Source organism: Hylobates moloch, unplaced genomic scaffold (genome assembly GCF_009828535.3).
Source record: "Hylobates moloch isolate HMO894 unplaced genomic scaffold, HMol_V3 SCAFFOLD_15, whole genome shotgun sequence".
In the NCBI taxonomy this organism is placed as follows: Eukaryota; Metazoa; Chordata; class Mammalia; order Primates; family Hylobatidae; genus Hylobates; species Hylobates moloch.
Window position 1 is genome coordinate 20,480,647 of NW_026652290.1, and position 25,381 is coordinate 20,506,027.

At 35.4% G+C, this 25,381-nt stretch overlaps 1 protein-coding gene across 2 annotated transcripts; it reads right to left on the minus strand.

Annotated features, from left to right (window-relative positions):
• Positions 1-1,799: 1,799 nt before the first annotated feature.
• LRRTM4 (leucine rich repeat transmembrane neuronal 4) lies at positions 1,800-10,019 on the minus strand. 2 transcript variants are annotated; one of them, XM_032178491.2, is made up of 2 exons: positions 9,752-10,019; positions 1,800-7,506 (listed from the first exon to the last, which is right to left on the minus strand). In XM_032178491.2, exons 1-2 carry the CDS (start codon positions 9,756-9,758, stop codon positions 5,954-5,956), a joined length of 1,560 nt encoding a protein of 519 aa, XP_032034382.2. In that variant the 5' UTR covers positions 9,759-10,019; the 3' UTR covers positions 1,800-5,953. The 2 variants fall into 2 exon arrangements, with proteins under 2 accessions (XP_032034382.2, XP_032034385.2); XM_032178494.2 differs by having other exon boundaries at positions 9,313-9,841.
• Between the last annotated feature and the right edge of the window lie 15,362 nt (positions 10,020-25,381).

Sequence of the window (25,381 nt, forward strand, 5' to 3'; positions counted from 1 at the left end):
AAAAATAGCCCTGTAATTTCTTTTTCCTTTCATGAATATTGAGATTTTATTAAACTGACTCAATGAATAATGGTTCTTCTGGTACTATAAAAAGCAATTTTTAATTTTTAAAACATATTCAACATCACTTCATGGTTTTCACTGATCAAAAGACATACTGGTTTTTCAAAACTCTCAGTGTCTAGTGATATACAGGTTGCTTCTGCTTCACTTTGATTTAGGGAATCATGAAACTCTAGAGACATGAAAATTCAGATGAGTCACCAAGTCTCCAGTGAAAATATTACTGAGTGACTCCTAAAGCATAAAACTATCTCTAAATGCAATTCCTGAGAAGAACTAGGGATGATTACATTTTATAAACACAGAAAAGTCTCAAGAAGGAAATTCTGGTATCCTGTGGATATTATTGGGGTGTGTCAAAAGCTACACAATCCTAAGACCATAGACTTCTCAGCTGGGAGTGTTCGAGAGCAATCATTTATGAAAACCTTGTCCGTGAGATGCTAATACCAGCTAATTCTAGAAAAAAAAAATGGGTCATTTAATGTCAGTTTAAAATCTTTCCTAAATTAGCTATGTCGGTCTTTTTCTGGCAGCTGTCACTCTTCACCACTACCATTTGTGAATTCTAATGAAAACTCTATTCACAAATAGATTTTAATTGGACCTAATTCGGACAATCGATTTTTTAAAAAGCAGACATAGTTTCAAGTGCTTTCAAAATATCTAGTTACTTAGCAGAATTTCAAAGACATATATGTGTGTGGGAGTGTGCACTCATGTGCTCACACGTTTGTATTTGTGGGTTACATATTTTCCCCTCAAGCATAAAGAAATTGTATGGCTGCTCACCAGGGCACCCCAGTTTTTAGTAACCGAAGCTCTTTCTTTTCTCATTGACGAATGTAAGTAGCTCAGTCTTTTTCTCCGTAGCTCATCCTGCTTTTTTAGTTCTGAGAATGACCATAGAGATTTTACAAACTTTATGCTAATCTGAGAATTGCTTTGTGTTGGGAAACACTGTGCTAGCTGAGTCACTCGTTTGAGTGATGCATCACAGAGAAAAGAAGTGACAATTCTAAAGCAACACAAAAAATGGCAATATGTAGTATAAGTACGGACTTGACTGTTACATTTTGTTTTTTAAGAAAGAATTTTAGACTACATAGATGTAAGATACTTTTAATTTATATTTTGTTTATTTATTTATTTTGAGATGGAGTCTTGTTCTGTTGCCCAAGCAGGACTGCAGTAGTGCGATCTTGCACTGCAACCTCTGCCTTCCGGGTTCAAGCGATTCTCTTGCCTCAACCTCCCTAGTAACTGAGATTATAGCCTTGCGCCACCATAACCTGCTAATTTTTGTATTTTCAGTAGAGACAGGTTTTCACCATGTTGGCCAGATTGGTCTCAAACTCTTGACCTCAAGTAATCCGCCCACCTTGGCCTCCCAAATTACTGGGATTACAGGCATGAGCCACCACACCTGACGATACTTATAATTTTTCAGATATGATAATACATTTACCTAAAGGACCATATTCCTAACTAAAAAATCTTGGTGATTTTAACCCAAATATTTGTTACTAATAATTTAAATTGTCATAAAAAATTTTAATTAATTTTGATGGACATTAATTCTGATGGACATTAATTCTGATGGAAATGTCTATATTTTGTCTTTATATACACACACACACACGCAAACACATACACATATATACAGACATACATACATGGATAAACTCACATACAAACACACACACATCCTATTTAAATATACAAATACAGTTTCAGTCATAACATTGTACCATGACACAGATGTAGTCAGCCACCTAAATAAAGTTTGTTTCTATAGCTTTATGTTGATAAACTGTTAATTAAACTCAAGGTAACTGGGTCTGCTTTCTTTAGAATCCTCTTTATATACACATTACACTTAGTAGTCCTTGGAAATTCACTTAGCACACTGAAGAATATCAATATCTAAAGTGTGAAAAGAAGTTAGTGGTCTGTTTTATACTAATTGTTTGAACCTGACCTAACATAGTCCATAAATAAAAGTTGTTAGAAATGGTTTATACCACCCACTGCATAACAGTGAAAGAAATTCTATAACCTGAACTGAAAACCAGTATATTTTTAAAATTTTGCTCAATTTTGAAGAAAGTAATGAAAATATTAAATATTTGGAAAATATACACCTATATTGTCACCTTTACTGCCATTTTCCTAATAGCAGCACTGTTAGCACTATGGGATCATTAAACTTTATATTTCCATTACTTAACTATTGAAACACTTTGGCTGGAGAGTCTCTTTAGAGACTACATTCATTCATTTTAAATTTTCACCAATTTAATTTTTTTAAATGTACGAATCAAACTACAAATGTTCTTTCTTGCCCTGTGTTCACATTGGCTAATATATAAAGGCTGTTGCTACTTTCAGTTGATAAAACAAATCCTAGAAGAACTAGATATTCAAAACTTTGTTCTTTACAATTTCAAAGGAAAAATTTGATATACAGGATGAAGCAACTTTATATCCCTGGTCATATTTTTTAATGAGATAACATTATGCCAAGCTTCACAAGCTATGTTTGAAAGTAAATATTTGCATTTTCTCTATATATAGTAACACCTTACTCTTTTAGGAAAAGCTGTATCCTTTTGGTTTTAGATTCTCTTTTCTGAGTACATACTGAGGACAAAGTGAATGATTCAGTTCAACCAAGCATACTGATCCACTCAAAGTATGATGATTGAGATATATGTATCCCTTATACTTGTGCTATAATTCATATTAATTACTCATAACTATCTACTCTATTTCTCTTTTATAGAGATATGAACAATTTTTACTGCCCAAATTATTAAAATATTATCCCTCATTTTATCAGTATGGTATGTGCACACGGACTTTTCAGAATTAAAACTTGTAAAACATAGAGAAAATTATTTAATTTGAAAATTGCATGCCATATTTGTATGGAGGCTCACTAACACCAATCTAATAATCTCAATTTTAAAAAATCCTTTTAAAAGAAACAAGCAAAATGGATATTGTAACCATATTTAGGTCATGGTAACTGAAAGTTAGGTGGAAAGTAGAATTTTTAATTTAATGCAATTTTTATTTCTTCAAGGCACTATCTTAGAAAATTAGCATTTGGTGCTAAGTTTTCCATTTAAATATTTATGGCTTTATTGGGTAGAGTTTGGTGTTTTTAATATTTTTTTTAAAAAAACCTACCTCACAAAAATGTCTTATAAATATATTAATGGTTCTCTGCTAAACTAATGATATATGAGACTTATGAAAACAATGCCAGGCTAAAATTCAGCATACTTCTACTATTCCAAAAACATTGTAAACTTGGGCAAATCACTGCCCTCTCTTGGCTCTATTTTGTAGAGAAATTTTATTCAAAGGAATATTTCTCAACAAGAGAAACTTTACTCCGAGTGACAAAGAAGTAAGAAGTAATTAGGGTTTTCCCTATAACAATTTCTAAGAGTTTGCTTTTCCTCACTGTTTATATCTACCTATAACTGTAATACAGCAAACATTCTGTCAAAAAATGGGGTGACCCCTGCAACGTTTGTTTTTGTATGCTTTTGTTTTAAAACAAGTTGAAATTCATTTAAATATAGTTTTATATCACCCCCCTCCTCATCCTAAATGGACATATGATCTTAAATGTATAGCCTACTAATGTCCATGTTTTAGGGCACAGAGAGTTTGAGCTACATTAGTAAGGATTTCATTTTGACTCAACAGAATTATTACAATATTTAATTACATTCTTCATTATTTAATGCTTTAACAACACATTCATTTCCAACAATACTAGTGCAATTTCATGTCATTAAATGTCAATCTATATAACACATACAATATCAAAATGTGTTTTTAAACACACGTTTTAATCAAATGAACCATCTTTTAAACTTGTTTCTATCATGGTAATGCCTAGGGTTTTTGATGGAATAATCTGTGAAATTTAAGATCTCTGGAAAAGTTTTAGAACCCCAGTTCTCAATTCCTGGTTCTTTAAGAATGTTTCTTTCTTCATGGTGATTCTTAAAAATAAAAGTCAGCATTCTACTCCAAAAGTCAAGAGAAAATGAAGTAATGCATCTAGATTTTTCTTTTCTTTTTATGTTACCAGCCTTTAAGAGGATCACAAAATATAAGGAGAACCCAGAATAAAATAGGATGAACTTGTGTTACTAATATTCAAGTATATTGTATAATTGTGGGCCTGCAATAAAAACATCAAGCCTTGTTAGACTTTTATAGAAAATCTTTTATTCTCTTTAATTTTTAAGGGCAATTGCTTATACAGTTTCCTTTTAGGAATTTATTATCTGGGATTACTTCTCTTATTTTCAATGATACACAAAAAAGGAGAAAATGAACTCTTTGAAGAACAGTTCAATAGTCCAAATCGTACTGAGTTAGAGATTATTTCAAATTCAGTGCTTTGTCTGAAAACATTTTCATTAGCATTTGTAGTTAGGACTATGGGAAAATTGGAGTATATACTATCAAAGAGCAAATTGTATTTTCCAACTGTTAACTAGCATTAGAAAGGGCAACATCTTTAAATACTCATTAAAACTGTCTTTTGAAAGAGTAATCACCTAAAATCAGATACTAAAACATCATATTGGCAGAATTTAACCTCTCTTCACTAGTTTCTTCCAGCAACAAGGCCTGGGTAGTCAGTCTTTGCACATAATGATAAACTTTACCAAGAAAAGAACAATTTACATCCAGTATTACTTATTGCCAAGTTTGAAATTTGTAACTATTTGTCTGCTCACTAACATGATCCTGTAAGTGATCTTTAAAATTAAATAATCAGAAACCGGGTCCAAATTGATTCTTATAAAAACAAAAATAATATGACATGGAAGGTACACCTTTATTTGAGGCTGTTACAGAAAGCGAGGATACCCAGAACTCAAACCTCTCTCCTTTTATTTATAAATATTTGTATCACTTACTTTTGAATAAGTTTAACAAGAATACATATCATTTCTTTTGGGGATGACAGCAATACTGACAAACAGTTCCTGTTATGACTGCCATCTTGTTATTGCTAAATCATCCACAAAATTGTGACCTGATTTTAGTTACCAGGGACAAAGCCAAAGCATGGAATTGAAGTTTCATTCTGATTAAACACAAATAGCCAGTGCATAAAAACCTTTGAAATTGGATCTATATCCCAGTAATTATAAAACAACAAAAAAAAGAAAAAAAAAAGGAAGGAAGAAAAAGGAAGGAAAGGAAGGAGTGAAAGAAAGTAGGAAAGAAGGAAAAAAAAAAAAGAAGAAAGAAGCCTGAGGAGCTTGATACAATTACACAGTAGACCTCTGACATTCTCTGTGCTGGTATAACAACTAAATGGCAAGTAACACGGGTGTGAGATCCCTGTTGCATGCTTTCATTAAAACTAAAAATTTACAACAAAATCAACCCTTGGGAAAATTGCTCTTTGGTTTAAATCTTCATTACCTTCTGAATTTTGGTAAACTCACTTTATTTTTAAATTAAGCTGGCCCCTCTTCTTTACTCCATTACAAAAGTCAAACACCAAGAACCAGACAGAAATTTCAGAATGAAAAGAGTTTTGTTTGTATGTGTGTTTTTAAGTCCAACCCCTGTATACAAATTGTTAAAAAGCAGATGTTTTAACATAGTGCTTTATTCCAACTTATCCTTGAATGAACTTCCTTCAAGTTTCAACCATTTAAAAAAAAAAAAAAAAAGCAGTCAATTTCCTGGTGGTTGTAATTTAATTAAGTAACCTTTCACACTGAGCAAAACCCAAAAGCAAAAGGGTCATTAATCTTTCTAGTGATTAGAGACACCTCTAGGGCTTCAAACATTTACCTCTCCTTCCCCGCAGTAGAAATGCTTTTAGGAGGATCATGGTTCATACCTCACATTCCCTGGAGCCAGAGATGGTATATGTGCAGGGCCCAGATCCATTAACCGATATATCCATGGTCTCAGAGTTTGTAGGCTTGTAGTCCACATAATACTCCTGTAAAGGGGAATTCATTTGTCTTTCAGACTCTCTGGCCTTTTTCCGCCGCCTCTTCATAAGAGAATGTTGCTGGAGTTGTTTCATGCTGGCTGGGTAGCGTTTCCAAGACACATAGATCACCAAGAGGATCATGGCCACTGAGAGAAAGAGAGCCACACTCCCGGCAATAATCTTGTGAAATGAAACATGCTCATACTCTTGATCTGTGCCAGGAATCTGAAACCCTGGGGAAGGGCTTGGTGTTTCAAAGGTGGATTGGGTGACGTCAGGTTTGAAGATGGTAGGTCTAAGGATAATCAGAGGTTTCTGGGGAGTTTGGGGCACCAGGTGTGATCTTTCTGTGTTGACCACCTGGACTTCAGAACAGATATTATATGTTTCCACTGCGTCACTAACCTTTTCACCCTGGATGTGCTTAGGTCCCGCACATATCATGGTGCTTTCCTTATTTCCTTTGAAATTCTTAAGCCAATAAAATAAAGGACAAATGCTCCGACTGCATTCCCACATATTTCCAGACAAGGTGATGGATATTAATGATATCCACGCATTGACAGTTTCCTGTGAGATGTTGGTGAGCTTGTTGGAATCCAAATTCAATTTTTGTAAATTGGGGAGGCATTTAAATGTACCCGGCTCAATTCCTTGGATGTCATTCCCTGATAAATCCAAGTTGTGTAAGGAACTCCAAGTCCATGTCAAGCCTTGGCTAATGGAGCGAATCCTGTTCCATTGTAAGTAAATTGAGCGGAGGTTGAAGAGACGTGGAAAATGAGCAAAGTTGATCTTGGAAAACTGGTTGTGCTCCAGGTGGAGCTCCTTTAACTTCAAGAGGCCAGCAAATGCATTTCGGGACAAGCTTCGAAGACGATTGTAACCCAAATCCAAAAAATCAAGATTCCGACAGTCTTGAAAAACTCTTATGGGCACAGTCTTTAGTGAGTTAGATCTCAAGTGCAAGATGATGAGTTTCCGAAGGCCTTTAAATTGTTCAGATTGCAATGTCTGAAGCTTATTGTAGGAGAGGTCCAGATTGCGGAGATTGGGAACTGGGTGAAATGTTTTATTGTGCAGATAAGTAATTTTGTTGGAGCTTAGAATTAATTCTTTCAGTCTACGGATCCCTTGAAATGCATCTTCATCCACTGAGCTAATGTAATTATGGTCAAGATAAAGCCATATAAGCTGGTTAAGGCCGGCAAACTGATTGGATTTGAGCTTCTGAATGCTGTTGAACCTTAATGATAAGCCTTGTGACCCTCCAGAAATGTTCTCAGGGATATCTGCGAAAGCATGAGACTCACAGTACACAATTTTGCCATCACATCTGCAGTTCTTTGGGCAAGCTCTCTGAGCCCCCGTGAGCATAACAAGCAGCAGTGTAGGAAGTAGCACCAGCACCACACTCATGCCTTTCAGCTGCGTAATTAAATGGAAACCTACGATATTAAAAAAAAGACAGATGCACATTGTGAAGCTATTAAAATAAATCACCGTCGGTTTACCAATAACAAGGGCATTTCCTCTAGTGTAGGAATGGGTCGGTTGATTTAAGGAAAATGCATTAACATTTTGAGCATTATTTTCTTCAGTGTTGCATGTTTGCTGCTTAGGTTTCACTTTTTCTTCCTTGATCTTCAAATCACCACAGTCCCATAGAACTAAGAAAAGCCTTTTTGAGTTTCAGGAGTTCCTACTTATTTCAACATTGAAAAGCACAGAGCCTTTCTCACCACTGAATGCTGACATTTTAGTAACAATAATATTTGACTAACCACTGTATTGAACAACAGTACCAAAAGGAATACGTGTACTATGTGCTCTGGTAAGGGCAAAAATGTGACTTAGTAAACCTGGTACCTGTACGTCTTTCCCAGTTGAACAAACAGGCTGTGATTTGGCAAAAGAGCTTCAGTAAGCTGTCAAGGTAACCCAAGTTTGCCCTGCCTGAAATTGTGTACTTATTGCATAATAGGATCGCAATATGTGAGACGTGAAAAAACAGCATTGAGACTAGTATAGGCAGCCAATAAAGCATTGGATGAAGACTAATAACGGTACGAGGTGCTCTCAAGTTGTTAATAAGCATAGATTATTGCATACCGTGGCTCCCTGCCCAACGATACAGGAGCTAAGACATCTAACTACTCATAACAGAGAACACTCCAAAGTTAAGAATATCAAAATTATTATTATTTGCCTAAAAAGCAAAATAATATTGTGTAGTATTACTTTGTCATTATTTTAAATAGCGTTGCTTTTGCAAATTCGAAGGATAAACAAGGAAAGAAGCAGCCAACTACTATTTTTCTCTACATTACCCTGATCTCTTCACATTTCTCACTGACTTTTTTCCTCCCCTACCTCCACTAACTTCAGAAAGCCTGCACAGTTACAATCTATTGGCACTTACACTGCATTTCCAAGTCATTGCATGTTAAGGGACTTCTTTCCTCTGTCAACAGTAGATTTATTATTTCTTAATGGAGAGAAAAAAAAGAAACAACTACCATGTGTTGCAGTTTCTTTTTTTTTTTCCTTAAATTTTTGAATTTTTAACCAAGAGGCAATCAACCAAATCCCTAATCTAAAACCCATCCTTCTTCTCAGTTTTTCTTTTTTTTTTTTTTTTTTAATTTAAAACTCGATCTTGCTCTCTGTCCTCTTGCCAGCTACAGACTCATTGAAATACATTCCAGCTCTCCCAGACAGGAGAAAGAGGGGGAAAAAAGCCAGTCACACTTGAAAAAATAAGACTGGCAAATGACTGCTAGAAATTCGGAAGCTGTGTTCAGGATCTAGCTTCAAAGATAAAACAAGCCCTTGTGCAACCTCTGATAAAGTAAGAACCCCACCCCTACATACACGCAGCAAAGTGTTAATAGTCATCCTGACAGCTACCAGAAACACAAGCCTCGTTAATATTATCAAGAAATAGAAGCAAACACAGTATTTATCTCATTCTCAATTCCCAAGCTGTGGATACGCAGACAGTAGAAACAGTCTTAAAGATTTTCTCTAGAGTCTAAGTTCGTGTTGTGCATTTATAGATTAAAAAAAAAAAAACACTGCAAAAAGGAAAATGATCTAAAAATATAATAGCAACTATAGTGAATCAACTGGCAAACTCAAAGGCTGCTGCTCTTTGCCTGTTTCCCCGTCTTTTATCTGCTAATGCCACGACTGAGGATAGGAAGCCAAGAGGATCAGCTTTGCTCAGAAGGAAACAACAAAAGTTCACTTACCCATCCTTTGTCATCCAAAAACGTTTCCCCCCTCTCTCAGCTTTCTTCTTATTTGGTCTCTTGTGCGGAAACCACCACCACCTTCATGACACAGTGCGGCTGTCATTCACACCATTCTGATCCCGCATGTGAGCTAGTAGCCCCATACAAACTTCCCCGAGAGGACAGGCAAAAAAAAAATACATATATATATATATATATACACACATATATATATAAAAAAATCAGCACAGGGTGGGATGGTTGGGGGGAGCAGGGAAAAGGAAGCCGTTGGGGGGATAGGGAGGGGGGAGGGCCTCTAGGCTCTGAGGACCATTGTGTAATTCACCAGAGACCCATCAGCAGTAATTGGCAATCTGTGCAAAAGAGCTACAGCCCATCTCGGAGGTAACCAACTTCTCTGTAAAAAGAGAGGAAAAAAAGAAAATCTTCAGAATACCTGGCATTCCTTATTGTGCTGGCTTTTGCCATTCCCAGATAAAGCAATTCATCCTCTGGATTTTCAGTTCTTGAAGCAAGTAGGCCTCCTGTGCTGTATGAGACCCCAGTTTAAAAGCTATGCAGGCTAGGTTTATCCATTTAGCTGGTCAGGTTTAAAGTGTTTTGTAGCTGTGCTGAGAGGCAGCCCTTGTCTAATTCAGAAGGCTTTCCAGAGACTGATGATGCTCAGAGCTTGTTGGTGCTAATGCTTGAGTTTGTGATACACTGAGTGCCCTCCGCTGGAGAAAACAGATTGCACATTAAAGACGGGAACAAGTGAGGCTGTCAGTGGTGTGCAGCCTTCCCTTGCTCAGAAAGGGAAATTAAAGGCACAGAATCACTATTTTTTTCTCTCCAATAATTTAAAAGGTTTATGCCAAGGATTTCCTTTCAGTTACAGCAAACATTAAGTAAAATAATGCTTCTCTAAATGTTATGCAATTAATAGTTTTTCAAAGTTGCCATGACCTGAAATTTGTTTTTTCTGCACGTCACTGGAGATTTATCATCTTTTGCAAATGACAGAAATCATTGAAATTTAAGTTTTATTCACTGTTGCTGTTGGTTTGTTTTATTTATTTACATTGTTTTAAACTAACCACTTATGGAAGCAGTCTTACTCAAGGGAAAAATGCAATTTTAATCAGTTTTAAACAGGTTACATTTAAAATGTTTAAGTCTGATTTTAAAATTCTCAACCTTTGACAATAAAATGCATTTTACAATTTTGTGCATTTTATTGAACAATGTAGAACATTACTTTCTAAAAGTTTATATTTTTAGTCTTAAAGCAGTTATAATCTATAGTATATTACCAAATGTGAAGGTAACAAGAGATAAGAGTAGAATTCTAGCTTGACATTCTTAGTGCAGCCACTATCCTTAAATCATCTACATTTAGAATGCAAATCATTTCTTATGCAAATCACTTATTGTAATGTGCAATTCCAGAAAAACAAAAGCACTTGAGTTCTGCATTATCATGGTGTTACTCTAAAATGTGCAGAATATCCTCAGAATTAGAAGGGATGACATGATAAAACACCTGATATATGTAATTTAAAAGGACCTACACACTTACTTTAAGCTTGGACAGACGTTGAAAAACATACATATAGTGCATCACCTCCATTTTTTCCTCATTTTTACTAGTTTATTCCATAATCCTCTGGCAGATAACAATTTTTAGAATAATCCAGGAGAATGAATCAATGTAATGCAGGGAGAGACTGCTAGGTAAGATTGCTAACCTAATTTAGCAGACGTGAGAAATTTAAATGAATTTTACATAAGCATTTAGATTTGCCGTGGATCATTGCAAATAGATATTTTTAGAAAGAGCCTTGGTTTTAGATTGTTTGCCAAAATATTAATAATTAAGGGGGCTTATCATATAAATAACACATATAATTTGACTCAGATTTATAAGTAGGCAGTTGCAGGCAATTGTCTCATTACTAAGATTTCTTGAGGAACAGAAAGGAATAATATGTCCCCCAAATATATTCCTTTTCCACTAACTGATACTTGAATTTCTATTTTAGAAATGTGTGCCTTTGGCTTAAGGCTTAATACCTATTAAAATGCAAATCCGCCAAAAGAGGCAGGATTATTGTGGTTGCTGAAAATAAATATATCAATATAAATGTACACATATGATTTGTTCATAGTGATGTAGTTTAATATAGAAACACAAAACCCACCCAAATATCAATGGTAGAGGATGAGTGAAGGGAAAATTAATATATTAATAAAATAGAACACATGCTGCCATTAAAATTAAAATAAAGGGTGATATTTGCTGATAGGAAATTAGACCACCATGTATAAAGTAAGGAAGGTGGGGCAGAGAACTCAGATAGTTAAGAGCAGTGAAAGGGAGTCTATTACTGTAAATAGAGCAAAATAAAATATTCAGAGCAGATTTTCCTGGAAGATGGATTATAGAAGTATTTGATTTCATCTTTTATTATAAAATTGTTTTCTAATTTTAAATATAATGAATATGTCGTGTGATATCTTTCTATCAATATGTGTGTGTGTGTGTGTGTGTGTGTATAAATTTTTCTTTGTTTGAATTCAGGATATGAAAACAGCTTTGAGAGTATGTTGGGAACACCCCAGGATATCTCTACATCTATAGTGTAATAACTGGCACATCTATAGTGTAATAACTGGCTAAAATGCAAATTTTGTTCAAAGTACCAGGATCTAACAGGTGCTACCTTCCAAAGTATGTGCTAGATTGTATGCAGAATTTACAAAGAAAGTGGCCGAAAATGTCTTGAACACATTGTAATGATATAAAGGGTAAAGAAAGTTGAAAAAAGTAGAGGATGTTGTGTGGAAGATTTGCTTGGAAGAAGCTGTTTTGGTATCATCTTTACACACACACATACACACACACCCTTCACCCAAGAAAAAGTGGTGGGTTTGCTGGCTCCTCAGCTTAACTATAGTGATAGGGACTTCCACAGGCACCTCGAAGAGCTTCTTATGTGTTGCCAACAGTGAGCCTAGAAGAATGGGAGGGTACCTGATTTCTGTTGGTATATCCAGAGGATAAACAATGGGCTTTCCAGAGCAAAGGAAAATTAGTGTTGTGTTGAAATTGAATTTTGTTTTCAAAGTTTGTCTGGATAAAAATAGGTACATGTGTTTTCCATGTAAGAGAGGGCTATGTGGGAGAGACAGTCAGTTTGGAGCTGTTTTAAATCCTGATGAGACCCCCCCTTCCCACAACAGAAAGAGTCTGTGTGATTGCATTGCCAAATCAGGCAAATAAACAGAAAATAAACAGAAACCAATCACGTGTGGACAGGCACCACATAAATCCAGATAAAAAGTATATTCTTTGTCTATTGTTGCTAATAGGACTACTGAGGATCTATCAATGCATTCACAAAAAAAAATATGTTTCAACACCTCTTAGGCTCAGAGAAAACAAATGCTTTTTACAGTAATACCAGTCAACCAAGATGTTTCCTGGGCAGTTCGAAACAGCAGTCAGGAAATGTGGGAGGGGGTCAGCAAGAATGAGAAGTTGATTATACTTTCTCTTTTTTCCTAGGTAGCAGATAGCCCATTTGCACCTGGTCCTACTGGGGGAATGGGAGAAAATGCTTCCAATTTATATAAAGTATTGATCAACATGATGGACTTAATATTTTGATTTACCAACTTGAGACTTCACGTACTAAGAAGATAATAGGATTTCTTTGTTACCCCAAAGAGCATTTAGAGACCACACCTTGGGTAACTTGAAATTGACAATGTTGAAAGTATTTACAACATAGAAACGGTTTACCATTACCAGTGGTGAATCTGTATCCAAATGGGTCTGCAGCAACCTCAATTCTTGCCTTCTCAAAAGAAAGAATTTGACCTATGAGGCTGAAGGGAGAAGTAGAGACCCAGGCAAGTCTTAGAGCAGGAATCAAAGTTTATTAAAAAGCTTTAGAGCAGGAACAAAAGAAAGTATACTTGGAAGAGGGCCAAGTTGGCAACTTCAAAGACAAGTGCCGATTTGACGTTTTGACTTGAGATTTTTACATTGCACACTTCTGGGGTCTTGTGTTACTTCTCTCCTGATTCTTCCCATGAAGTGGTCTGTCCACATGTGCAGTGGTCTGTCCACATGTGCAGTGGCCTGCTAGAACTTGGGAGGGGAACATGTGCAGTGTGTTTACTGGAGTTCTACGCATGGTCCCTTTTGGCTTTCTTCCCTTACTAGTACAATGTTCCTAGAGGAACGTCATACACCAGTTAAACTCTGTCATTTTGTCTCTTAATGTGCATGCTTGAACCAACTCACCCAACTTCCTGAGATCTTATCGGGAAGCTGCTGATCACCAGTTTCATGTGTTTTCCATCTACTGGGAGACAGCCCTTCCCTGGCGCTGGCTGTGACCAATTATTCAATTATTTTAGAGAGACAATTAGCAACTGCTTGACCATCACCTGATGGTCATCTGATATTCCTGGGTTGGGGAGGGGGGCCCTCTCCTGCCCTGTGCATGTCTGACTAGCTACCTACTGTAACAAAATCAGCAAAGGTTAAAAATTAAGTGTGATTGCCAGGCACGGTGGCTCACACCTGTAATCTCAGCACTTTGGAAGGCTGAGGAGGGTGGATCACCTGAGGTAAGGAGTTTGAGACCAGCCTGGCCAACATGGTGAAACTCCGTCTCTACTAAAATACAAAAATTAGCCAGGCATGGTAGTGGGTGCCTGTAATCCCAGCTACTCAGGAGGCTGAGGCAGGAGAATCACTTGGGCCTGGGAGGTGGAGGTTGGAGTGAGCCAACATCGCGCCATTGCATCCAGCCTGGGCAACAAGAGTGATACTCTGTCTCAAAAAAAAAAAAAAAAAAGTGTGATTTATTGTTTTATTGTGTATCTAGACTTAAGAAAGTGATAGAGAAAATATTAATGATATAGATTAAATTTTAAAATGTACTGTGCCTGAAGCTATTTATTAAGTTGGTGCAAAAGTAATGACATTTTTAAAAACCTCAATTACTTTTGCACCAAACTAATAATTGTAAATAGCGTAAAAATGAGAAAAATTCTTCCAGTTTTTGAAAACTATCTTCTGATTGAACAAAAAAGTAACTCATGTTATTGATAAACAAGTGAAATTTCAATATACGTCTGTCTTGTTTCACATTTGTCTTACTCATTAATTTAAAAAAAATCAGACAATACTCGTTGGAATTACAGTTGGAAAGCCAGTTGTTAAACATTTTTATCAGCACACCACTATACCTAGAGTTAATATATTTATTGCTCCAAAGGTGAACTTGTCTTAACAAATAAATGCTAGTGATGGACTGGATTTGAAGAATTCTTCTCTTTCTTACCCCAGACACAATTAAATGTTAAGAGAAAAAAAGACAACTAAATAAAACACTGCATGTGAGTAACATGAGGCTCCTTTCCAATTTTAACACTTTCTTGTTTACAATTTTTTGCTTATAAAACAATCCTACAATATCCAGACCATGGGAACACTGGAAATAAGAACATATCTGCATTTCTTATTGAAAGTTACAATACCATTTTGGTAGCACCATATGTGATTTTTCTGTTTTGTACTACAACAGTTTGCACCTAGCATCATAGTGACAAATTGTAGATGCTCAACAAAATATTTTAAAATGGGTGAATGCATTAGTCAATTAATTACTCAACTAATCTTGCAACCCCCAATGATTCAATAAATCAAGTAGTCAATTGCTATTATCACAAGTAATGTTGCCTTCAGTACGTTCAATACTTTATTTTATTTCTAAAATATTATTTCCCCAATTAAAAGATTAAAAGGCTTTGTCAGTTAAGAAATTTAAAGTTTCGGCCGGGCGCGGTGGCTCACGCTTGTAATCCCAGCACTTTGGGAGGCCGAGGTGGGCGGATCACGAGGTCGGGAGATCGAGACTACGGTGAAACCCCGTCTCTACTAAAAATACAAAAAATTAGCCGGGCGTGGTGGCGGGCGCCTGTAGTCCCAGCTACTCGGAGAGGCTGAGGCAGGAGAATGGCATGAACCCGGGAGGCGGAGCTTGCAGTGAGCCGAGATTGCGCCACTGCACTCCAGCCTGGGCGATAGAGCGAGACTCCGTCTCAAAAAAAAAAAACAAACAAACAAAGAAATTTAAAGTTTCAAGTAACAGAAATCTTAATTCAAACTGAATGAAAATAAAATGAAAAAAAATTTTAGCTCATGTAAATTAAAATTACATAGTCAGATACAGCTTGATCCAGTAATTCAACGTATCACTGATATCCACTTTCCTCTGATCCATTTCTCAGACCTAATGCCCAATGTGTTATTTCCATTCTGATTCTGGGTTTAAGATAGCTCCAGTCCTATGTATATTAATATTCAAGAAACAATAAGTGTCTCATTGGCTCTAGTGGTACCTTTTGTTCACACCTGAGTAACATTCTATGTCTAGAGAAATGGAACTCCCTGGGTGTTTTACTTACAGTTCATGGATTCTACCCTTGGGGTAGTTGTGGAAAACAGCTTCTAAAAAGACATGTGGATTGAAAATGGGAGGAATATATATGTGCACAGCCCTCTCAGGGTCATCATTACAAAGCAGCTGCCCTGGTGCCTGCCAGAACACATCATTCATCTAGGTGGGGACCAATGGACTATGGGCAGAATTGATATGTATCACTTCTAGGGCAAGGTGGTTAGGAAAGTGGACCTATCTCCCCCTCCTTTGGCTAGAACCCAGGACTCTAAAGGCCTGTTAAACTAATAAACTTCAAGGAATCATTTATATATGCAGTATAAATGAGATGACAGGTAAGGGTGGATGTTGGGAGCAAAAAAATATATATACACCATGCAAATAAAGCACAAACCAACCCAACACACAAATAAAAGTAACAAGTAAAACCAAAGAAAACAACATAACAAAACACAGCAATTTCTCAATACCTTTCATTTGCTCTTGCTGTACCCTGCCATCAAGTCCGTGTGGTACCTATGTTTTCTTTATTCTCAATATTTAAACATCTCCCTACTCTTATTTACCAAATATTCCTAAACCTCTTAACTTGACTCTTTAACTGGTAAAAGAACATAGTTAACAGATCGTGTCTGCCCACACACACACACACACACACACACACACACAAACACACAATACCACCCAACAGGTTCTCCTCCTTCCAGCTGCCTAGACAGAGTCATTTTATCAAGACCGGGAAATTGTGATAGAGAAAGAGTAATTCACGCAGAGCCGGATGTACAGGAGACTGGAGTTTTATTGTTACTCAAATCAGTCTCCAAGAAAACTGGAGAATCAGGGTTTTTAAGGATAATTTGGTGGGTAAGTGGTTGGAAAGTGGGGAGTGCTGATGGGTCAGGCCGGAGATCAAATCATAGGGAGTCAAGTCAAAGCTGTCCTCTTGCACTAAGTTCCTGGGTGGGGGCCACAAAACCAGATGAGCCAGTTTATCCATCTGGGTGGTGCCCGCTGATCCATTGAGTGCGGGGTCTGCAAAATATCTCGAACACTGATCTTAGGTTTTAAAAATACAACAGTAATGTTATCTCTAGGAGCAATTCGGAACATTTAGAATCTCGCAGCCTCCAGCTGCATGACTTCTACACAGTAATCTCTAATCTTACAGCTAATTTGTTAGTCCTACAAAGACATTCTAGTCCCCAGGCAGGAAAAGGATTTGTTTTGGAAAAGGGTTGTTACTGTCTTTGTTTCAAAACTAAACTATAAACTAAATTCCTCCCAAAGTTAGTTTGGCCTATGCCCAGGAGTGAACAAGCACAGCTTGGAGTTTAGAAGCAAGTTGGAGTCAGTTAGTTCAGATCTCTTTCACTGTAATAAGTGTCTCAGTTATTTTTGCAAAGGCGATTGCACACACACACCCATGCACGTTGAAACCCACACTGTACAAGCACATGCTTAAAAATAATTTACTCCTCAAGACACATTTCAATTATGTACATAATTCAATTTTAACATGAAGCACCTGAAATCATCTTTTTCAAAATGAACTTCCATTTTTTCCTCTTCAATTTATCATAATTTAAAAGTACCTCATTTCTGACAGTAGTGATAATTGGTTGCTTAACTTGTTAAAAATTTAAAGAAAAATAAAATTTTATTATATGTGCTCAGCTGCATTTAGGAATCTTCATGCCCATACTCCTAACCTTTAATCCCAATATGTACGTTAATAAAGATACTGATTATATTATTATGTAGTCACAGAAAATATTCTCTCTCATTTTCCTAACCAATGAACTAACTTATCATGTAAGAAAAATAAATTGATCATCTATGCTATTAATGAGAAGATAATGATAATGTGAAACATATGATAAATAGTCCACAAATTTCAACTGGTGTTATGGTAAATGGAAATTTGGAAACTAAACCAATAACAACAAAAAATAAACAGAATATTGGGAAAAGGGTCTGAAAATATTTTAATGGCCATTTATGTAAACTGATCTCATACATCCATAGAATGAATAAATTACCAAACTTTATGGAACCTACAGTATGAATAGCAATGAACTACGAAAAAATGAAGGAGGAAAATAAATAAATATAGCAGAGAAAACAACAAGAAAATAATCTTGAGAGAGGTGGCTGCTTGGTTTAGTGGAAGTACTGCAAGAGGAAAAAAAACAGATAATAGAAACAGACTCACAGATGATTCAATATTGGAGTTTTTAGACAAAGATTTTAAAATAACTGTTATTATGCTAAAACTAATAGATCTCAGCATGGGGGATTTCCGTACGGAAGTAGAATCTGTATACAAGTATCAAATCAAAATTCCAAACCTATGAACATAATAATTGTAATCAATAGCTTCACAAATAGATTGAAATGGAAACTGAGCAAAGCTGACAGAATATTATTTAGTGAACTAGATAAAATAATAGAAAGTGACTTTTAGTTTAGTGGCTTTCATGTATAAGTATAAATAAATATAAATAAATATATATATATTTAACATCATCCACAGAAAGGAATACATTTTACCAAACTAATAGTACTTCTCCTGAAACAATACTTACTCTGATTATATTTCATTTAACTTTATTCAATAATATACTAATAGTATATTTAACTTCTCAGTGTATGTAGTATAAACATCACCTGTATAAACATACAGCCAAACAAACTATAGTTAAGCTTAACAGCCTTTTCAATATCTCACAAATAGAGCTATAAGTAGAATTCAATGTGCAGTAACATCATGTTTTTTACATACCATAAGTTTTTTTGTATTACAGCCAATACTGTCAATACTTGTTAGAAATTCCATTACCAAGTAGTAACTCTTGGTTCAAGCATTTATAATTATTGTTTGTCTTCAATGTTATCAATGTTTGTCTTCGATGTTTATCAATCAATACAATATTTGCACCTGCCTAAAATATGAAAATAGTTTTTATGATAAATGCAAATTTGGAAAGCAAAATTGTACTAAATCAGTACAACCACATAACAAAATTATACTCATACAAAGGAGTAAAAGAAACATGGAAAAAAATTGTTGACTTGATGAATTGATAAGTTTTCTGATCATTTCTCTATAGCTATATTTTTCTTTCTGCAACACAGAGGAATAAGAAGGATGGAAGATGATACCCAGAAGAATGTTGCTTCATTTTAAATTACGATAAATTAATTTCAGATATCACTATAAATCCAAGTTTCTGACTTCATTATAGAAAGGTCTGGAATATTTTGTAAATGATTTTAAACTAAGTGTCTTTTATGATTACATATACACATTCAATTAGCAGTCCATTAGATGGGGTCGATTGGTTAGAGTAAGTATTTTACATTCTAAGCTTATTTTTATATCTGAACCATGCTGGCATACCTCATTACACTTTACATCTCATGTTTATCTTCTATAAGAAAGAAGATTGTAATACAAATTTATATAGTAAAGTTATTTTGAGAGTTGATTAAATAATGGTTGAAAGACCTATAAAATGATTAGTGCTGCAACATTGCCAATAAGAGTTATGTTTATGCAACTGATAAAAATACATTTAATAAGCTAGTCATATTATTCATTATTTTCTGAATATCATCCTGACATATCCAGAAATTATATTTTGGTAAGTGTCATCATATTGCCATTGTTGATTAATTTTGGTCTTCTACAAGGTGTAGCTTATAATATCTTTCACAAAAAACATTTTATAATTACTCACTAGATAACTATATTCATTATCATCATATGATAGTGCCTATTTGGGCATGGTCCTCTGTGAAATACCACACAGAAAAATTTCACTGAAATAGCCCAATCAGGTATTTTTCATCTGCTAATTTTTCTCTTTCTGCTCCACTGGTACATTTTTTTTCAAAGGAAAGCAAAATAGTGTATTAGAAAAAATGAATATTGAAGTAAAAAGGAAATAGGTTTGCCTTCTAGTGCATGATTAGTAGCTATTTCTCCCTCTGAAAAATATTTATTGGGCATGGACTGTCATCAGTGATCAAAACAAAGACCCCTGTCTCTATGTTGCTTGATATAAAAAATGAAGTTAACCATTCCTCACTCAATTTCCTTATTTGTAAATGGGAGATAATAGGATTATAGTATATTATTCCCAAGGTTGTTTTGACTATTAAACGTATGTATCTTCATATCAATATTTATATTGACAGATATACCAATATTTTTGCATTTATTTAACACATCTTCAGTTTTTTCCTAATAGAGTCAGTAATATTTATCTAAGCCAGTTTGTAGATATTTTGTGTTTTTTGCTACCAACTTTTTACTCAAAGGTTCTCCTTTGAGGCTTTCAATTTATTTAATGACTCTCATTGCTGGTGTGTTAGCAGGCCTGCTCAGGTCTTTTCATCATTTGTGTCCTATCACATTGGCACTATTACCCTTTGCAATGTGTTATGATCCAGGCTTAACTGCCAGTAAAATGATATTAAGGACATCATAGATTCAATCTTTTTTTTCTTCATCTCCAAACAAGGGCATCAATTACTTTAGATGCTGACAGTCTGATTAATTGCATACTCACTGAATTAGAGCAATAAATAGTCCATTATAAACACGTATAGACTTAAATATAAAACCCAAAACTATAAAAACCCTGGAGGATAACCTAGGGAATACAATTCTGGACATGGAACGGGCAAAGATTTCATGAATAAAATGACAGAAGCAATTGCAACAAAAGCAAAAATTGACAAATGGGATCTAATTAAAATACAGAGCTTCTTCACAGCAAAAGAAACTGTCAAGAGTAAAGAGACCACCTTCAGGATGAGAGAAAAATTTCAAAAACTATTCATCTGACAAATGTCTAATATCCAGCATCTATAAGAAACTTAAACAAATTAATGAGAAAAAAACATTAAAAAATGGGCAAAGGAGATGAATAGACACTTTTCAAAAGCAGACATACATGCAGCTACAATCATACGAAAACAAGCTCAACATCACTGATTATTAGAGAAATGCCAACAAAACCACAATAAGATACCATCTCACATCAGTAAAAATGGCTATTATTCAAAAGTCAAAAAATAACAGATGCTGGCGAGGTTGTGGAGAAAAGGGAATGCTTATACACTGTTAGTGGGAGTGTAAATTAGGTCAATCATTGTGCAAAGCAGTGTGTTGGTTCCTCAAAGAGCTAAAAATAGAACTTCCTTTTGACCCAGCAATCCCATTACTGGTCATATACCCAAAGGAATATAAATCATTCTGTCATAAAGACACATGTACACATATGTTCATTGCAGCACTATTCACAACAGCAAAGACATGGAATCAACCTAAATATCCATTAATGGCAGACTGGATAAAGAAAATTTGGCACATATAGACCATAGAATACTATGCAGCCATAAAAAAGCATGAGATTAGGTCCTTTGCAGGAACATTGATGGAGCTGGAGGCCATTATCCTTAGCAAACTAACTTAGGAACGGAAAACCAAATATTTATGTCCTTACTTAAAGGTGGGAGCTAAATGATGAAAACACATGGGCATATAGTGGAGAACAACAGACACTGGGGCCTACCTGAGGGTGGAGGTTGGCAGGGGGTGGAGGATTAGGAAGAACACCAAATGGGTACTAGGCTTAATGCCTGGGTGACAAAATAATCTGTACAACAAACCCCCATGTCACAGATTTATCTGTAGAACAAATACACCCATGTACCCCTAAACTTAAAAATAAAAGTTTAAAAAAAGAAATAAGAAAAAAATACTGATTTCTCATATACATGTGTACACATGCACACACACAGTCACATACACATACACATTTATTTGATTGTCTTGTGCAACTTTTTACTTGCCACAAGTTACTGCTTATGAAAATATAGTCGTTTTTAAAACACTTTTTCAATAAAAATGTTCACATCTAACTTTTCTATAATGGGCCATTACTGTAAAGAAAAATCTCCAAAGAAATATTGATATTACTAGAAATTAAGAGAGGAAATGGAAGTGGCCTGCCACAGTGTGGTGAAATTCTAGAGTTCTAGAACTGTCCAGATGCCAGCTATGAATATGACTTTGGCCTACTTATTTAAAAATTTAGGGCTTCAGTTTTCACATCTATGTACAGCTCAAGTTTATAAAATGTAATATATTTAATACAGGTAATGGTGAAATTGAAGTAGGTATTAGTAGGAGATTAAAACATTTAGACTTGGAAACTTCTATGGGGGAATTAAAACTTATTTCTAGGGATCATTACTTATACTTCAAATTTAGATCAGAGGCTTTATTTCAGGAGGTGATGTTGTCCAACTGGAGGGGAGGCAAAACAGACGGCCCACTCTGAGTAGGTAAGTACTTCACTTCTGCAACAGGAACACGAGAGCTTGTTTCAAAGGACAAGTGGACTGGGAGATGTATGCTCTATACCTCAACACAGGAGCTAGAACCCCAAAGTTGCCTTGCTGGATCTATTCAGATTACTACTGTAGGGCTCAGCTGATGTACAGCTGACAGAGGAAGAGCAACCTGTCATCTGCTTGTGACAGACTAGGTAATCAGAATTGATAGCAATCATCATAATACAAGCAACAGCTAAGATCTATTTAATCCTTACTCTATGACAGTCACTGCTCCAAAAATAGACTAGATGTTAGTCTATTTTTTCAAACATATGTGATACATACTATTACTATTTTCATTTTACAGATGAGGAAACTGACGCATGAATTTTATATAAATGTTTGAAGCATATGCAGCTAATAGTTGGTGAAACCAGTGTTAGAACACAGGCAGCCAGACTTCAGAGCTCACACCCTTAGTCACTAGGATGGCCCATCGAAGGCTGGCCCAGATCAGTTGCTCCTGAGCATGTGGGGGAACACAAGCAGGAATATAAGGCCCCTTTAGTGCTGGAGGTAGATTCAGTCCTGCCCAGGTTGATTTTTATACTAAATTAAGTCATATGGACAATGACTAACCTGCAGAACTAAGTTAGGCAATGAACTCCCTCTGAATAAAGAAAAGTGTGGGAGCTGTAACTTCTGAGCATCCTCCCTCTGACACAGAGTTTGTGTGGGCTGAGACCAGACTGGTCTCCAGCAGGGGGACAATGGAGAATGCTGAGCTGCTTCCAAGAATAACTGTATCTCCATATAAAGGGAAGGATGGTATCATTCATATAAAAACTAAACCTAATGATAGAAGACAGATAGGTAGAAGGCTGCTGGGCTGAGGGTTACCAGACTTTTCACTATATATATATATAGATATATGTATATCTATCTATCATCTATCTATCTATCTATCTATCTATCTATCTATCTATCATCTATCTATCTATCTATCTACATGCACACACACACCTCTCTCTCTCTCTCTCTCTCTCTATATATATATATACATATATATGTATAATGAACATGTATTTTGGTGTGGGGGTGGGTGTGGGTGGGTGTGTACAGATTAGATATAATTTTTTAACCAAGCAATTGACCTAATCATTGATCATAAAATGGACTAGGAAAGGCGAGAATGTGTTTCTCCATGACAAGATGTTTACTGAGTGTCTACTATTGGATCAGAATGGTATTCGAAATGAAAAAACAAATAATTATGATATATATATCTAATTTTCAAGGAGTTCTGTCTTTCTAAAGGGAATAATTTATATATTTTAAAATTTAGAGTAAGATCATACTAAAAATCTACGTTCTATGACAAAGGAGTGTGATAGACTAAGGTTTGAAATAAGAATATGAATGTGGTGAATTATTCCTTTGGCTCTTGCAACTTTTGACAGAGAACAAATTTGTAAGGCTGGAAGCCATTTGTCTGTCAACAGAAATGTCAGCAAAATTCTCATAATGCAAGTCTTCTTAGGCTGCATAAGAATTCATTCCTTGTGTACACTCTTCTTTTAGGTCAAATTTTCATTAAGTTAATCATAATATAGATGATATGCCTGAGCTGTAATTTGTTAAATTTTTATTCAATATTAACTTTTCATTTGAGTCATGAGCAAATCTTTGAGTTTGACTACTTTTTATATAAACACAGAACCATAATTTTACAACTACATACATCTCACATGATGCATACAGATGTATATTATATAATCCTACAAAAAGGAGGTATTATTTAAATAACCCAAATCATTCATTGTTTCAGAAATCCATATTTATGAAACTATTGCTGAATTAAGCATTATTTCTTGACTTAATATTATAGCTGGTTTTTGTGAACATAAGCAACATATAAAACCCATGGGCTGGGCGCGGTGGCTCACGCCTGTAGTCCCAGCACTTGGGGAGGCCGAGGTGGGTGGATCATGAGGTCAGGAGATTGAAACTATCCTGGCTAACATGGTGAAACCCTGTCTCTACTAAAAATTTAAAAAATTAGCTGGGCATGGTGGCACATACCTGTAATCCCAGCTACTTGGGAGGCTGAGGCAAGATAATCCCTTGAAACAGGGAGGCGGCAGTGAGCCGAGATCGCGCCACTGCACTCCAGCCTGGGCAACAGAGCAAGGCTTCATCTCAAAAACAACAACAACAACGGCAACAACAACAAAAAACCCCATGGATAAATTTCAGAGTAAAAGGGTGCTTGAGTAGTAAAGAAACAATATGTTCAATATTTCCATCACATAACAAAATTGTGTATTATCAGTATTCTGTTTTTGCCTCAAAGACCTGCACAAATATGACATCATTTCTACTTGGTATGATTTAGGAAACTGTTCCTTGGAGCAAATGTTGGAACTAATGAAGCTTATTTTATTATTGATTTGAAACTTGTGGTTGATTGACTTGTTAACTTAATAAGTCACTTGACTAAATGCAACACTTAAATGAAACACTCTTTCTTGAAATAGCCTTCACCAATGATGTCAAAGCAGTTTGATTTGCTTTCAAAGGAAATTCTGGGTTCAGTGTTTAAAGTTACATTTTTCATGTGTAAACAGATATATTAGTGCAAGATTTTTAAATCTGGGAACTACTGGCATTTTAGACCAGGAAATTATTTTTGTGAGGGATGTTCTGTACATTATAGCATATTTAGCAGCATCCCTGGTCTCTATTCACTAGATACCAGTAACAACAACCCACTCAAGTTATGACATCCTAAAATGCCTACAAATATTACTTAATGTTCCCTGGAGTTAAAATATATCTCCCATCCTTTTTAAGTGGGACTATTACTTGAGGGCTAAGGGAATTCAGAGATCACAAATCAAGGACAAGATCTAAGCACAAGAATTTTTCTAGAAAGGTCTTGAGTCATAGAAAGCACATTCAGTATGAACTAAATTGAAAATATGAATTCTGTGTTTTATTGTGTTAAAATTATTAAAAGACTTAATGATTAATAATGTATATATATTTTAAAGTGAATCAACTTCAAGATGGAAATAATTTACTTAATGCAAATTAAGATGATCTAAGTTTCCAAATTAAGAAAATATAATGTTTGAAATCAGTACTGTTCTTGACAGTTTCTTTTGGTCCTAAAATATCTGTCCCTGAAAGTCTATCTTCTAAAATTTTCAGAATTGAAGACTAGTATAATTTTGTTTCTGAAAATGATCGACCTTTTC